General features: G+C 38.1%; 1 protein-coding gene across 2 annotated transcripts in view; it reads left to right on the plus strand.

Moving 5' to 3' along the window:
- Window positions 1–17551, plus strand: part of GRIK1 (glutamate ionotropic receptor kainate type subunit 1) — a 157507-nt gene that overhangs the window by 28255 nt on the left and 111701 nt on the right. For both annotated transcript variants that reach the window (XM_007471202.1, XM_007471201.1), the window contains exons 4-6: window positions 3266–3319; window positions 6487–6660; window positions 13343–13486. In XM_007471202.1, coding sequence (XP_007471264.1) covers window positions 3266–3319; window positions 6487–6660; window positions 13343–13486 — 372 coding nt within the window. The remainder of the gene's footprint in view (window positions 1–3265; window positions 3320–6486; window positions 6661–13342; window positions 13487–17551) is intronic.

Raw genomic sequence — 17551 nt, forward strand, 5'->3', positions numbered from 1 at the left:
AGTTAGTACCAAGGGAAAAATTAAAGAAAAACATAAAGCTGAATGGCATTAGCACATAGAATATATACCCTACGTTCCTGAGTAGTTGCTAATGGAGGACCCACAATTTTGACCCTAAAGTCTCTAGTAATCAAAAGAAAGTCATGACATACCTTGAAGTATTCATGAAACAGATAATTGTATTTATTCAGAAAAACAAAAACAAAACAACGGCTTGTCTGGCACTGATAATCATGGTAGTCACCTGTCAGGGTGAGTAAGATCTCTGGAGGGTGACATATGTCAGTATCTTTCCCACTTCCTGGCCAAAATCAGCTCATGGCTCCACCCAAGCACAAGGGGCCAGGAAATACAATCACATCACATTGGGAAATTGGAAATGGCATTAATGAAGTCCACACTATGGGTCTTCCAAAATCAAGAAGACTAATAGGTATTAAATACATCCCTACTATAGATATAAAATGTTATTGAAAGGGCTAGGTTTGTACAGTCTATCAATCTATGTCAATAATAAGGTTTCAAGGGGATATTTAATAAGAATAATTCTGTTAAGAAACAACCATTGTTAAAGTATTGGTGGAAGCAATTAAGGGGAACGTGCCATCAGTACAAATAGTATTGAAGCCACGTTTATTCCTTATTAGTGTGTGTGATGTGATGTGTTTTGCACCATTAAAAATAATTTAAATAGAGCCAGAACTAGTTCCTAGTAATACTGTCTTGGTAAAGTGTACACTGCCTAAGTCAATGCCTCCTGGTCAATCCAGCAAAATACAGTAAAAAAATTCAAACAAGGTAGTGTTTGTTAAGAAAAAGTCAGTTTTGCAAAGAACCATTTAAAAATCCCCATATCATGATTACACTATTTGAAAAACTGACATTTATCTTGATATGACATTTTCATAAACCCTTAATGACTTTTAGCCGAAATACCAACATGCAGAGAGAAAATCATCCTGTGAATGCTATAAAGTATAAAGTATACTACCATTTGACAGCAGATCAGCCAATCCCAACCAGTCTATGAACCATTATAAAGAGCTTTGGTGCTATTGGCTTTATTTCTATCTAAAAATTTCTCATTCACCCATGTCCTAGAGAGTCCATAAAATTGACAGCTCAGTGATCCATGACTATACTTGTTTCTTAATTTTCATTCCTAGGAAATTCAAGGGAAGAACCAGGAAGCACTGACCCAGTCACTAGGTAGGAAAGTCAAGAAGGGGGATTCTTCTAGTATATCAAATAAAAAGTGTATCTGGAAGACCCAAGGATTCTTTCTGCAACAAAAGCAGGTCCATTAGCTATTTATTCACTGCATTTCTTTTCTAACATTAAGTAAGAGACATATCAAATGAATATTTGCTTCCAGAAATTATAAATAATAATAATAATAATTAGTTGAATGGTTGCTTAAAAAAAAAAGTCTATACTCTCAAATGGTGATCAAATGCCCCCACAATAATGTTTAAAAAGAAAAAATAGCCCATGTGAAAAGCTGGAAACTCAGGTGCCTTTGTGTTTTTTCAGAAACAATATTTTAAACCTCAGTGTCCAGGTCTATATCTTGACACAAAACTTTCCAGTTCCCTTTCAAGAGATAGTCTTGGCTGCAATTATACTAACAATCTAAATGAAAAATTGAATTCCTGACTGACCTCAGCAGGTTAGCTGTTTATGCTCCAGTGATATAAGAGACCAGCTAATAAGACCTCACCACGCATGATTTTCAATGTTATTGATGGCCCTAAAGCAATCCTACCCTTTTAAAAATCCTTTTGTGCACCTGGTCTTGTTATCACCATTGGAGTGACTTACATACTGTGGGCTTATGATTCATAGAGAGAGTTTCCTGTCATTTGTCTTACCTTCATGACGTTACAATTTCACCAAATAGTCCTCTGGTTTCCATGTTAGCAGAAAGGGCATAAGAAATGTCAGATCTGTGCTTGTGTATGTTACAAGCCGTCTCCAAATACCCTCTCCATTTTTTATCCCCTTTCATGTAAAATCATTCTAGTTTACATATCTTAGACACCTTATAAAACCTTCAATAACTTGTGTTGCTTTTCTGAAGAACTTTTCAATCCATCTCTTCAACTGAAGTTATGAAAGTCCTTGCTCCTTAATGCAAACGGATGTGTTTTCCATAAAGCAGTGATTATCAGCCACTGCTGTGAAATACAGAAGCTCCACTCTCAGAAATTCTAATTCTGGATGTCTCTGGGATGGAGCCTAAGAATATCTGATTTTAAAACTTCCAGAGGGGATTCTCATTTGCATCCAGAATATATCAGAGTTGTGGGGGAAACTGTCTTGAAAGTTTCATTTCTGAGTCTTCTCCATTCATTTCTATGCAAATACCAAAAATACAGCCCTTAAACAGTCCTTTGTGACCTGCACCAAGGAAGGTGATACTCTTGATTTAAAAGATTGATGACAATATCTTATCTCCAAAGCATTTGCAACTGTTTCTTCTCAGTGGACACCATTTTCAGGAATCCAAAAGTAAGGTCACAGTTTTAAGAAACTACCTCTACCTAGAACCGCTGTCCTTTCTGTCTACCTCCTTTTTGCCCCTCCCCACCAAATAAAGACAATATACACAGGATGTTTGGAACTGTCAGGGTCCCAATTAGGTAACAGACTCAGAATTAAGAGGCAGCGAGACTTGGTATAAAAATAGTCCCCATCCTTCTATCTATAAACAATCCTCTTTTCCCCTACTCACTCTATGGGATAAGATGGGAAAGGGGTAGAGAGAAGGGTTTCCGAGATATACATATTTATAAATCCTCATTTAAATATATCTACATATCAGTATTGCCAATTTAACATTTAATGAGTTTTACTCTGAGGCATTATGATAAGTACTAAAGCTAAGGAGATCAATAAAATATATATCTAAGCATGGGATTACTCAGAAACCCAGGGAGTAGGAAAGGCAAAACTCTCTGCCATTATGGACAACTCCAGATATAAAATTTGTTGAGCATAAACTATTTTTAAATTTGATCATCAGGCCAATTACTTCCATGAAGGTCAAACATAGCATACTGAAAGTGCATTGGATGGAGGTCAGTGGCCTGGATCCTAGCTCCACATCAATCATTGGTTTGTCTCAGGTTTCTGATCTACTGAGTCTATGGATTTCCAAAGCCCCTTCCTATTCTATGTCTCCAAGCTATTGCAGTCAACCTACTAATTATCTATTTCTTATTATAATTCTGTTTCTGATTCTTCTCTTATTTCTCTTTTGCAGATCCTGTTCATGGGCATGATGACTGAGTACTATCATTACTTTTTCACCACCCTGGTAAGCATATCTGGTGGAAATGTATTCCACACTATAAAAAAAAATCTTCAGTTATTTTTAAATCAGCCCCACCAGTGTCAAGGCAAGTTATTGTCATGGAGATTTGTTTTACTTTCCTAAGAACCCTCTAAATCCAGAAATGCTGAACAGCAGGTGTCTTCCTTCCTTTCTTTCTTTCTTTCATTCTTTCTTTCCTTTTCTTTCTTTGTTTCTTTCTTCTTTCTTCCTTCCTTCCCTCTTTCTTTCTTTCTTCCTTTCTTTCTTTCTTTCTTTCTTTCTTTCTTTCTTTTTCCTTTCTTAACTAGCGTCAATGCAAGTGCACCCAGAAAAGAATTAAAATCAAGCTTTCATTAAATAGAAACTGCCAAAGTACAAACTATTAATAAAGAAGAATCATCTACATTTTCTATATACATTAGAGGGCACACTGAAGTGTATCTTGGCATTCTTTGATCTGATGTGATTTCCCCACCTGTGTCCAGTGGATAGCTGGGTTAGCCAAGATTCACCTGTCAGGTGTTTTGAAGACCATCAAGATAAAGAGCTTGGGAGATGCTTTCCACATTGAACATTTTTCATCATAAGAAAAATCATGGCTCTAAGCTGGAGAAATTCAAAAGAAACTATACAACTTTAAATTTTGACAGATTATCAGATCAAGGAGAATGATTTAGGCAGTTAACAAATCAAAATGATGTGATAGCTCTCGCCACACACACACACACACACACACACACACACACACACACACAATACACCCCTCCCAACACATACACTCCACTCTTTTACGTGAGAAGAAAACACAGAGCCAACCTCCATTTCTAACCTATAAAAGTGTGTCGACTAAAATCTACCCAGATTTTGGGAGATTCAGTAAGAGTATCATTTTACCAAATAAAATTGGCAAGGCAGGCTAGTATGTTAGGGAAATCAAAGAATTTGGAACAAGGATCAGGCAGCTACTATACGCATACTTCTAGAAGTAGTAAATTCCACTCCTAACTCAAGTATTTCTAAGAGCATGAAGGGCTGCAGAGGATGCCATGAGACAAATGCTTTGGGGCAGTTGTCAAAATTATCACTGCTCCTGAGCTTGGAGCTAGGGAGTGGGATGCAGGGCAGAAATTCCTGAACTAAAGTTTCCATGGTCTTCCCTCCTTCATTGACATCCTGATCAGGTCCTCTGTCAGAACTGTTGAGGGAGACCCTGAGAACTGGAAAGTATCTTACTCTGATCACAAATATGGTCCTTTCCCTATCACCATGAACACGTAGGTCTTACTCAAGCTGAGATTGCCATCTGCCTTAGAACTTCCTATCCTTCCCAGGTGTACACACCAGTTGAGTTGGCTTCATTGAAATTTGAGAAAAATATAAACAAAGAAACCTAAGAAGGTTGGTCTTCAATGGAAGGACAAACCAGTTGCCCTCACGCTCTTGCTTTCCTCATCCTCCACTAACAAGGGGATGTTGAATATTGGGACTCAAATTTTCCATATTGTATACTGCATAGAAACAATTTTGAAATCAAGCTAATTTTGCACATGCTTAATGTATCCATTTTAGCACATTGTATTTTTGTACTGTTGAATTAATAAGGGATTCAATATTCATCCTGGAAGTTTCTGTCTGAACCCCCTGTATCTTGAGTAACTTTCCTTCTATTCATTGAGTGTGCCAAAGGAATCATTCTTCCTTGGGTCTTATTCTTTAAATTTGATTCTTTAAGCAATTTCCTTTGGGTTTATCTGCATTCTGCCATGCTTTGCTTTTATATTCCTACCATTCTTGCTCATGAGTATTAATGAAACTTAAAGAAAAAATTAGTGCAAGGGAAATAAATATAACAATTTAAAAGGCAGTATACATTTTCTTACATGAGCGAGTTTGGAGATGCATTCTTATAGTTCTACAGTCTAATCCAAAGTTATCTTGGGAGGAACTAGTGATGTAGAAAAGAGTTATTCAAAAGAATAAATCTATATGCATCTTCTGCACATATAAATCATGGAGTGTTTCTGAAGCTACTTCTCTTTAGTAACCATTATCATCACAAATAATGTACTGTTTTGTATTGTTCTTTCATAAAGCAGTTACATTGGTAAGTAATTTTTATGGAAGTTTTTCTCTTTTATTAACTGTTAAATGCTATTTTGAAAGTTTGGTTTATTCATAAATGTGAGATATTTTAATGATATGTTTCAGTGTCTAACATTTCTTTACAGGAAAAAGTTGAAATTATCAGTTAAGTCTATTTTAAATATGAGCCAACATAAACTTCTGGTTTACACTCAGCTTCACCTGTAATGGAAAATACTAGGGTGGGTTCAAGTTTTTTCCCTGCAACATTATCTAAAAGGGAACAAATACTACTGTTAAGATACATCAACACAACCATAGGCTCCAGTTTATTCTCTGAAGAGAACACTTTGGTTCTTATCCTAAGCTTGTGAAAATGTTAACTCTCTCTACTTTTATCATTTTTAATATTGCTCAGGACTTATTTGCCCCAGGCATTCTTTATGCTCTCATTATATGGGACATAGGTTATTTTCAGTGAGCAAGGGAATGTTTTGTTTTTTGATTTTTTTTGCTGAAAGTTATCTTTCAGTCAAATGTATATGCAAGTTCCAAACTTCACCTCCTTTGCAAGATTCAAGGCAGCCTGGGGCAGCAAGTTATGAGGGAGAAGGGTGGTACTACCACTGACAAGTGGATCATTCTCAGGCCAGTCACATCACAACTCAGAACCTCAGTTTCCTCATCTAGAAAATAAAAGCAATGAATCAAATTGACACAAAGATCCCTTTCAATTCCCCAGACTATATCCTAGGAACAGAATTCTCTAGCTTCTTGGAATGTCACATCCTGTTCCCAAGGGCATACTAATTATTGGCAGCTAAATTCTTGTTCTTGGCTTATACCAACTTTAACGGTATTGCAAAAAAAAAAAAAAAAGGATGAAATTGAAAACTGATTACTTAGAGTTTGTCAGGCAGCATGCAAGTGAAAAACAAGAGGAAATGTTCTTTTATAGAACCAGTGTGATGATGGCTTCCATTCTTGTTTTAATCATTTGTTGCTTCTGCAATCATTAGTTCTCTTTTGCCTAAAAAGCACAGAAAATGTTAACTCTTTCTACTTTTATCATTTTTAATACTGCACAGGACTTATTTGCTTTGGATCTGGAACTCTATAGGTACAGTGGTGTAAATATGACCGGGTTTCGGCTGCTTAATGTTGACAATCCTCACGTGTCATCCATCATTGAGAAGTGGTCCATGGAGAGACTGCAGGCCCCACCCAGGCCTGGGACTGGCCTTTTGGATGGCATGATGACAGTAAGTAGTTTTAAAATAAAATCACTTGAGATGATGTTTGACTTCCTTAGGGGTTAGGTTAAGAATCTCATATGCTTGGGCTCCCCTGGTGGCACAGTGGTTGAGAGTCCGCCTGCCGATGCAGGGGACACGGGTTCGTGCTCTGGTCCGGGAAGATCCCACATGCCGCGGAGCGGCTAAGCCTGTGAGCCATGGCCGCTGAGCCTGCGCGTCCAGAGCCTGTGCTCTGCAACAGGAGAGGCCGCAACAGTGAGAGGCCCACGTACCGCAAAAGAAAAAGGAATCTTATATGCTTTCAATAGTGAGAGAAAAAAGTGTTATAACCTGTGACTTGACTTGTATGAGAAGAGGAGAAAACATTTTATGTACAGTAAGTCCCCTACATATGAACGAGTTCCCTTCCAAGAGCACGTTCATAAGTCTAATTCGTTCGTAAGTCCAACAAAGTTTGCCTTGGTACCCAGCTAACACAATAGTCTATATAATACTGTACTATAATAGATTTATAATACTTTTCACAGAAATAATACATAGAAAACAAACAAACACAAAAAAATAAAGGAAACATTTTTAATCTTACAGTACAGTACCTTGAAAAGTACAGTAGTACAGTCCAACAGCTGGCATACAGACGCTGGCATAGAGTGAACAGGCAAGAAGAGTTACTGACTGGAGATGGGAGAGGAGGTAGGAGATGGTAGAGCTGACAGATCATCAGCAATAGGAGACGGAGAGCAAACTTCAATTTCACTCATGCCTGACATTGATGAAACACACGTTTGAATCTTTGAAAGTTCACAACTTGAAGGTTCATATGTAGGGGACTTACTATTTTGAAAGCCTGTGCATGGCTACTATCAAAAACTACTATTTTCAGCTTCCTGAGAGTAATGGCCTCAGATAAAAAAGTTAACAGAAGTAGCCACCACTGTCAGCCAAATGGAGACAAAACATAAACAAAAGCAAGGGTAAGTGGGGAGAGGGCTGCCCCTGGGAATGTGACCTTGGGAATGAGGGAGGGAAAGAGAGGAGCAATTGCCTATAAAGGTTGTGCAGAACCAGCTTGCCTTCCTCGCTTCTGCTACACCTCAGCAAGTAGAAGTGCATGTGGAAAAATCTGGATTTCCGTAGAGTTGATGTGTTCACATTCTTCCCATCCTGGGTACATGGAGGCACACCTTTGCAGACACTGACAGTGCTTTATACCAGCCATATGTCGCTCTTGAAGCAGATGCCAAGCCTGCCTCCTAAGGAGAGACAGGTACTCTGCTGAACAGATAAATTGCAAACTGCCTCGTCAGAGAGCTTCTCACTAACATCATTTGTCTCTTGTTGTCAAATGCACCTACCCTTGCTTTATTCTCTAATGAAGCTCCCCGTGTGATGGAAGAAAATTGCAGGAAATTTTAAAAAAAAAGATTTCTGTGCCGGAACAGTGTCATCCAAAGGAAAAGATATTGGGAATGTGGGCAGGTAATAGCATTTTAAATTGGCATAGTATTTCATTCTCTGTTCCCATCATCAGGAGAAACACTATTGCTTTTAAGATGCAATTTACTGGTAACTGAAAGGTATCATCGCACAGAGAAATAAACTTGGGATTTCTCTTCTTTTTCTACCTTTTTTAAATGAGGTACAAATGACAAAAAAAGAATAAATGAAGTGGTTCTGGAGGATCCCATGTTCAAGGTCTCTGTTTTTTTAAACCTGAAATAACTCAAAATACACAAAGAGATCTGAAGGATAATGATAGAAAGCATTTGGGTACAAATGAGTCTTAGGATGATTTGAAACATTGCTTTGAATAAGAATAAGTAGAGAATACCCAGGGAAATTCTAGACTTCTGAAAAGGAAGAAGAAAAGCTAAAGAAAGAGAGAGAAAAGGAGGGAGAGGGAGCGAGTGAGCGAGAGAGAAAGAGGTGCTAATTTTTTTTTTTTTTCCTGCTGGATTTATAATTCCAGTGTGTTCAAATATGATTCAAAATCTTCTGCCCATTCCCCAACCCCACCTCCCAAACAAGATCTCTATCACAGGATGAGATTTTTACCTATGCTTGGTATGTATGCCTAAAAGTGTTATAGTTTGGAGCAATATTAGCACAGATTGTGGATTCACGACAAACATTAAATATTCATCACAAGTATGGCTTAATGCAGCAAAGAAATGTCTGTTCCCTTCAGTTATACTGAGCTGACACAACAGTTTGTACATATTGACTGAGATGAGGCAAACCACTGAATGAGGGAGATAGAGCCATTCCATTCTCACCCAATCAGGCCCAGTGGTCCTATGGACAGGAAGCATGGCAGAGCTAAGTCCCAGTGGATGAGAGATCCCATTCGGTCTAGAGTTTCTCATTGTCTTTTCATCTAACCAGAGGGGTCTCTGTTATTATTGCTGTTATTGTTATTATAATAAACTATAAAAAGGAAATGGGGATTTATTAGGACAGAAGACGGTACAGTAAAATTGTACTGTCTAAAATTGGGTACAGTAGCTATGTTAGGGCATGACATTATTAGTCAAAAAAAGTGGTAGCACTCAGTTGCCCACTAGTAGTCGGCTCCCATCGTCATGCAGATAGAGCACAGAAATTGATCCTCTGAAGCATAGTGTTGATCTTTATCCAAAGAGTCCATTTTGCAGTTCAATGTTTCCTTTTTGCTTCTAGTAGAGGCGGCTAATATGGGAATATAGAAACAGAGTCACAGAAAGGTTAAAGGACAAGTATAAGGGCATCCAACGGACTGAACATTGAGTCAGGAGAGCACACACCAAGTCCCCAAGCCCGGGCCCAGTGCTAACAGGTCTTCGTTCTCAAATTGCCTCTGTACTCAAACTCTTTCTTCTCTACCTTAAAGTTAAAAAGTCCTTTGGTTTCAATTCCACTGGGCCTATATATCTCAGGTCCAGCATTCCATTCATTCTGGCATCTCCAGGATTTGCTGCTTACATTGCCTAGAACCTTCCCCTCTTCAGGTTTGCTCAAATGCTACCTCACCAGAGAAGCCTTCTATGAACCTGCTACCTAATATAGTAGTCCCCTTCCTGTTATTCCCCCTCCCCTAACCTGCTTTACCTTTCTCTGTAGCCCTTATGACAATATGTCATATTTATATTCATTCGTTGTCATCCACTATAACAACATAAACTCCATGATGCTGGAGAGTTTGTCCTTTTGTGTTCTGCTCTATTCCCAGCACTAGGAGAGGTCTGGCACAAAGCAGATCTTCAGTAAATATGTATTTAATAAAGGAATTAATGTACTAAATAAATATGAATTGAGGTCTACTAAGACTCAAGATATTAAATGAAAAATATTCATGTAGGCCTGAAATAATACTGCAAAAGTTCAAAGACAGCTTCTATAAATGAGAAATGGACATGAGTAGTAAAGAGAGAGATTATTCTAAAGTAATAATATTATTTGAAAAATTAGCCATAGAATAACCACTATTAATATTTAAGTAATACCCTACAATAATAGAATTTCTTTCTCCTAAATCACACGCATTATCCCACCATTCTCCAAAGTGAATTTCCCTGTAGCCCTTTATAGTCATATTTTTCTGTGTGCCACATACATACACAGATGCACATACGAATATATAATATAGGAATTTTTCTAACATGTATTTTTACTTTCCACCTGCTTATCTATTTTCCTTTTCAAAGTTTTAACTATTAAGAATTTCTTAGAACGTCATACACTAAAAATATCCTCAAAGAATATTATTATGTCAAAACACATCCAAATCTGAAAATGAGAAGAAGTAGGCCATGTCTAAGTCCAAAATTTTTGACTTCAGATTTAAGAAACATAAATTTAATTAGAGAAAAAATACTGACTTTAAAAAACAGGGTTACAGGGATACAACGATACTCTGATCAGGCAGGATATTTTAAGGAGATAATCTTCCAGAAGCCAGTCAAAGGCTAGTCCTTTCTTCAGAATGTGCAGAGATTGAGTATCCTGAGCCCTCTGAGTTAATCCTTTATTGCACATCATTGTAATAACCAAAACGTTGTGCATTAGCAAGAAGCCCACTTTCAATATGCCTGTTTCATGATACATGTTGTTGCAAAAAGATTCTCTTACAGGCGTTGAGCACTGTGGTCTCTTCCAGGCTTTAGATGCAAATAAAATGTGAACACAAACATATTTGAAACACAAGCCAGTTTTTTTTTTTACATTTACCTAAAATGACTTGAGAGTTGCTGTTTGGTAAGCAGGTCTCCAGCATAAAACTGAAAGGGGGAGGAAATTCAGTGGTAGTTCATTTGTGCTATAAAATACTTAAATATCTCCTCAATTTAAGAAAACACTTTATGACAAGGGGAAGCATAGTTTAAGAATAAATGTTTTTTTTCCTTGAATTTGGAAAGCACTGGTCAGGCCTATAGTTTTGAACCTTGTTATTACCTGGCCCAGTGTAGAGACAGCCTTGACAAAGAAAGTTAAAATCCTAGTCTCTATGTTAAGTTCATGAAAAAGTTAGATCATTGGAATTTTTCTCCTCACACTCCTCTATCAAATCAATCAGCCAGTTAGTGAATATATATACAAAAGTGTTTCAAAAAGGCATATTACACTGTTAAAAAGGTCCAGGTCCCCATAGCTAGTGGTTAAGGGCATGAGCTCTGAAATCTAAACTTTCATCCTGAGATGGAATCTTTATTCCTTGCTTTACTGGCTACATAACTTTAGGCAAGTTATTAAAGTTGTTTCCTATATCTCCAAGCCTCAATTTCTCTGTCTGTAAAATGGGGACAATACCTACGTCAAATGTTTAACTTCAGTAATTAAAGGAGACAACTTGTAAAATGCTTATAGTGCCTGGCATGTAGTTAATCATCAATGGATATTGACCACTGTTGACTTATTATTATAATCATTAAATCACCAGACAAATAGTTGGTTTAGAAGCAGTTCAGCTTTGTGGTTGAGAGCATAAACTCTAACACCAGCTTCCTGCATTCAACCTTGTCAATTCTTCATCCATAAAGTAGAAGTTATGGTGAAGATTAAATGTTTGCAAAATATTTGAAATAGCACCTGACATATGAGTGCTCAATAAATGCCAGCTATTATGATAGATTACATTTTTAACAGTCTCATTCTGTCAATAGATTAGCCTTAGACTAGTCACTTAATTTCCCTGAACTTCAGTTTTCTGATCTATAAAATGGATTATATCAGACTTGAACTGAAATGATCAGAATATTTTTAAGCTTTAACAATTATCACCGTCACAACTTCTATATATCACTCATATTAAGTATGAGTGAAGCAATTAATCTTAGAAATACATCATAAAACCTTGGGATTATACCGTTTTCACAAAAGTGTATTTTATTTTAAGCATTAAATAACATTAATTCATTCAGCAAACATTTATTAAACAACTTTTATGTGCCAAAACTGTGCTAGCCACTAAAAAATGAAGTTGAGCACTTTTATCAAGAAAGAGATGTAAAAACAATAACTATAAGTATAGTATATGGAAAATGCAGTGATAGAGATTGCACAGGATAATAAGTATTCAAAGTAGAGATATTCTCTGGACTCAAAGATTAATAGAATGCAATATGTAGTCCCCCTTATTTTCTCTTTCTACCTCCATCAAGACATGTTCAATAAATGATGAATAAATATATGTTGAATAAATCAACTGATTTCGGAAAACCGCATGATAGTCTTCATTATAAGACCTAGATTCTTGGTTTAACTACCCAATTACTGGCTATATGTATGACCTTACACAAATCAATATACTGTCTGGAGGTCAATTTCCTACATAATAAATAGTTTAATCCATCTATTCTGCTTATTTTGTGGGGTTGTTGAGAATTTCAAATGAGCTAATATATTTGAAGTTGCTATGAAAATCCTCAAGTAAAATATGAAGGTATTATAAGATTTTATCCTTAAAGAAAACCACAGGGCAGTATATTTTATAAAATGCTGAGAGTATTATGTGAAATTTTGCAAATGAGAGAAATTTCATGAGGAGTTGAAGAATATGTCCAGCTCCCCAAAGGAATGACTACTTATAATCTCTATCAGGAAAGTAAGTGCTAACAAGAGTACATATTTTCTGAGGAAGTTCCACATGTCTGTTCTTCAGAAGGTCTCTTCAAATCTGCCGTTGAATTTCACTCTATGACTACAACATTCTTGACTCTGGTAAATGGAAGTGTCCTAACATGAGTATCCTTATCTGAAAATCACATGTTAATTTTACTCACAGCACTTTCTTTCTACCAAATATAAACAAGTAAATAGACTGATAGATAGGTAAATACTGAGAAACAGAATCCAATATTGAAATATTGAACCTCTAACTCAATGTAGTTGATCTTAACACTGGGCTTACCATAAGACACTCCAAAAATATTTGTTCCCTGAGTCAAGTCTTTTGTGGCTGATCCAAGTTCTGTTTCTTTTTTCTTTATAAGAACTTAAAACAAAGCAGAGCCATGACTACAATTTTTTCTGGCATATGAGGTATTATTTTAGAGAAAAATAGCTATTGGAGAATGACAGGTGTTCAGCTGGAAAATAAATGGCTGCTGAGATCAGAAAAATAGAAGATAAGGAAGCAGGCAGAGTGATTACACAGGTAAAGGAAGCTAAGCAAAGGTGGAATTGAAGATGTGGTATGTGTCTTCCTCCACAGACTGAAGCGGCTCTGATGTATGATGCTGTGTACATGGTGGCCATTGCCTCCCACCGGGCTTCCCAGCTGACTGTCAGCTCCCTGCAGTGCCATCGACACAAGCCATGGCGCCTTGGACCCAGATTTATGAACCTGATCAAAGAGGCAAGTGATGCTTGTTCACAGTTCAGTTCTTCCTTTGGCTTAGTGCTGCTGGACTTGTCCATGTGATGAGGTCCTTCCCATTTGGCTCTGTTGACATGATGTCTATAAGAGATGAGAAGGCAGCATCAACCAGTCTGCTGGGAATTCACTGTTAAAATTTGTCTAGAAGAACTGTCAGGAACTTTCCAGTGTGATGCTGAGAAGCTTTAAAAAGCTACCAGATCATAACATTCACCATCCTTCATTTCAACTATAACCCCAGCTGCTGCTGGCCCTCCACACATGTTCAAAATAGCTCGCAGGTGCTTATTCTATGGCCTGTTGAGTCAAGGGGTAGGTTGGTCCATCTCTGAAGAGTACCAGAGATAATTCCTGTGTTGTCAGCCTCTAGTGCCTCTAGTCCCAGTGGTTTCCTAAGTCTTGGGTTCTACAGGACTGAACAGAAGGACCTCTTTGTTCTAACGATATACTGATTATTTCGCCATTTGTCAGCTAACTGGAAAAGTCTGGTACCTTTCAAAACCTACCACATGTACTAAAGGATTTTCAAGAGTACAGTGTTTGGGAAAGAAAAGAATTCTCACTGCTATTTCAGGGTAATAGCCCTGAAATCTTGGGCACCCATTCCTTTTCTCTAAGGCTAGTTGACTTCCCTTCACCAGACCCTGTTCTAAGATCCTGAGATGCCGTATAGACATGTATTCTTGGATTATCTTTGACCCCAACACACATTTCAGAGTGTGTCTGGACTTGACAAGATGAAATAAGGTACTTGGGGGCAGCCGGGCCTGACTGATGATATACCATACGCTGTGATGCTGTTCTAATGCTTTCTCTATGGGATGCAGAGATTTACCTCTCAAGTGAAGAGTATCTTTATTCCTTCCTGTACTGGAGTGGGATGGGGTGAGACAAAGCCATCAAAGAGAAGAGTGGCAGGGAATATAGTGCAAGAGAAGAATGCCCAGCCAAGAGCAAGGGAGAAATCTAAAGATACCTACTTAGGCCTTTATCTCTGCTAGTCTCTTCAGCACCTACAGACCCCTCTTCAGCCTCTTCAATCTACTTCCTCATTGAAGGCTGACTCTGATCCATAAGGGCCAGGACCAGAGAGACAGGCGGTATGAAGGTTAATACTACCCAGGCTCCAAACCAAGGTTATTTACAAGGCTGGGACTGAAGTATGGCTAACAGCAAAGAAGTGCCTTGGGCACACAATTTAAGGAGGCACTTACTCTCAAGCTTGAACCCTGCACTTCCAAGAGACTGAGAGAGAGTGCTTCCTTAAATTTTGTGCCCTGGGTTCCTCTCTTACCTCATCCTATTCCTGGCATAGTTATTTGGGTTTAAATTCCAGCTACACCAACACTTATGAGCAATGTAACCTGGGTAAGTTACTTAAACTCCTTGTGTCTCAGTTTTCTCACCTGTAAAATGAGAATAAAATCTTCTATCTCACAGCATTATTGTGAGGATAAAGAGTAAAGTTAATACTTGTGAAGAACAGCGCAGCAACATAGTAAGAATCTGAAACATTAGCTATTCTCTTACCATTGGAATGGACCACTCATAACAGCCCTTGTTCAGTTCTACTGAGGATGATGCCAGGAATTTAAAACTGGCAACAGAAACAACAGCAGAGAAATCACAAATAGGCATAAAATGACCCATTCTGACAGCTACATACATCTGACATACTGTGCCTAATAGGAAAACATCACACAGCCTCTCCTCTCCCTGCAGCGATCATAGTTATGTCCTGAATCGCCATCCTGATCACCTTGATCTTTAACAAGAAAACAGCTGGATTCCTTTTATCTCATACCAGTGCAAGGAGAGGCATGAGACAACATGAAAGCTTGGGATCAAACACTCTGGAACACCCTAAGCACCTTTTTTCTTGTACTTAAGTTGCATAAGAAGGTGAAATTACCAAGTGATCTTTAGATACGTTTAAAGAAATAATGAGCTCTAAGATGACGGACCACATTGAAAGCAAGAAAGCATTTGACATTCAGTTACTCCAAAGAACAAATTCCCCATTCTCAGCCTCCACAGCTGGGGGTAGAAGGGGAGATGCATTAGAAACCTTGTGTTCATCTTTTCTTTTGTCTCCTGAGTCATGATGCCTTATACTGCCTTTGGCAGGGTGTAGGCATCTGCAGAGAAAATGGGAAAGCTGGTTAACCAGGAGTAATGCCCCAGCCTGTTGAAAGACTGGCACTGAGGGAATTCTGAGACAAACTAAAACATGCAGAAGTGAGAAAATGCAGATATTTCTTTCAGTGAGTACCTAATACAACAAAACTTTGCAGCTATCAGGTTTTATTAGGAAACAAGAAATAAAGCACTTGGTCCTAAAACTTCCCCTGGTCTTTTCTTTTAGTAACTATCATTTTCTAAATGATTTCCAAAACTATAATCAGAAATAATGTAAATAAGCAAGTCAACAGATTGAATTTACGGGGTGAAGATCAAATTCGTCACAGGAGGTAAGATTGAATTTACGGGGTGAAGATCAAATTCGTCACAGGAGGTAAACTTCCCGAGCAGAGAGGTATTTGTGTGTGCACTAACCCCTGATAATTCCACACATCATTTAAAATCAGTAAGCCTTTCAGACAGATCTCTCAGGCTATCTACTTTTCAGTGTTTTTAGGCTGACCAGAAAGAGAGAAAGAATTAAAGAATATTTCAAACATGATAGGGTGTGTTATAGTGTTATCTCTCTGGGCATTTGCTAAGCAAATACATATTAAGAAATTATAAATTCCCATTCAACAAGAAATCCTGGGACTCCATTATATAAGTAATATTAACTTGGTGCTCTAGGGGATATTTCCCCAAAATTACAAGATGTGGTTTCTACTGTCTACTAATATAAATTCTATGTAGTGGAGGAATAGCAGGCTTCATCTGAAGATTTCATTTGAACCCACACTCTACAGCAAGATATGCACGGCCCCTAGTGATCTGGTTCCTGACCTCCTGTGCCGTCTCTCTCATCTCCTGCCTCAATCCCAGCACTTGCTGAACCTATTGTTGCTCCCTGAACTTGTCATATGCTCCTTCCAAATTCTCTTGCCTCTGATTGAAGTGCCTCCCCTGGGTCATCCTTTATGACCCAATTCAAGCACTAGCCCCTGTCTGTTGGCCCTGACTCACAAATTCAGGCTCCTCTCCTTTATTATGTCTGTTGTTAGACCATGGTATTTGATTGCATGTCTGTCTCCAAGCTGTGCTTTTCTAGTCTCGATTCCCTAGTCCTTGCACAAAGCTGAAGGTAGATTGAGCACCCGATAAATAGATGCCAAACAAGTAGATGAATGGATACATGAATGAGTGAACAGCAAAGGAACTGAAGAACATATACAATCTATGAGCAAGTACTATAGCTCAAACTCCCCGTATATGAATATCATATTCAGACACAATTCAATAAGGCAGAAACCAGGGCCTGGGCTAGACTCGTCTACGGGGGTCCTAGGTTCTAGTGGGAGTGTAAGGCAGGGGTCTTAGGAATAGACCAGCCTATTTAACTGTGAACTGAGAGTGTAGACCCTGAGATTTAATCAGTTTGCTCTCTGTGTAAACCTAGTCATTTAGCCTCTTTTTTTTTCTCAGTTCCCTCTTCTATAAATTGGGGATAAAATACCTACTTCACATGTCTGTAAGGATTACATTTAATACATGTACAGCCTAGCAAAATGTCTGGCTTACAGTGATTGCTCAAGAAAGGGTAGCTACCATTAAATGGAAGGTCCTTGTTAAAATGTATATCATATAAGGTGGTGGTCAGGAAGAAATGAGGCAACACATATAAAACTTTAAGTGTACTGCCTAGCATATGTAAGCACTGCATTCTTGCTGTTGTTATTTGGCAGCATCACTGTTATTATTGAGCCTAAGATGAAATAGCAGTGCTTATAAAAAGAAGGACAGGACCTGGCAGTGGAAAATCAGTAGTTCAATGGAGACAGTCATGCAGCATACAAGCGGCCAAATGCAGTGATGCCAGGGATGGAGGGAGCTTTCAATCATCAAACACACATGACTGTTCAGCAG

Source organism: Lipotes vexillifer, unplaced genomic scaffold (genome assembly GCF_000442215.2).
Source record: "Lipotes vexillifer unplaced genomic scaffold, Lipotes_vexillifer_v1.1 scaffold284, whole genome shotgun sequence".
NCBI lineage: Eukaryota > Metazoa > Chordata > Mammalia > Artiodactyla > Lipotidae > Lipotes > Lipotes vexillifer.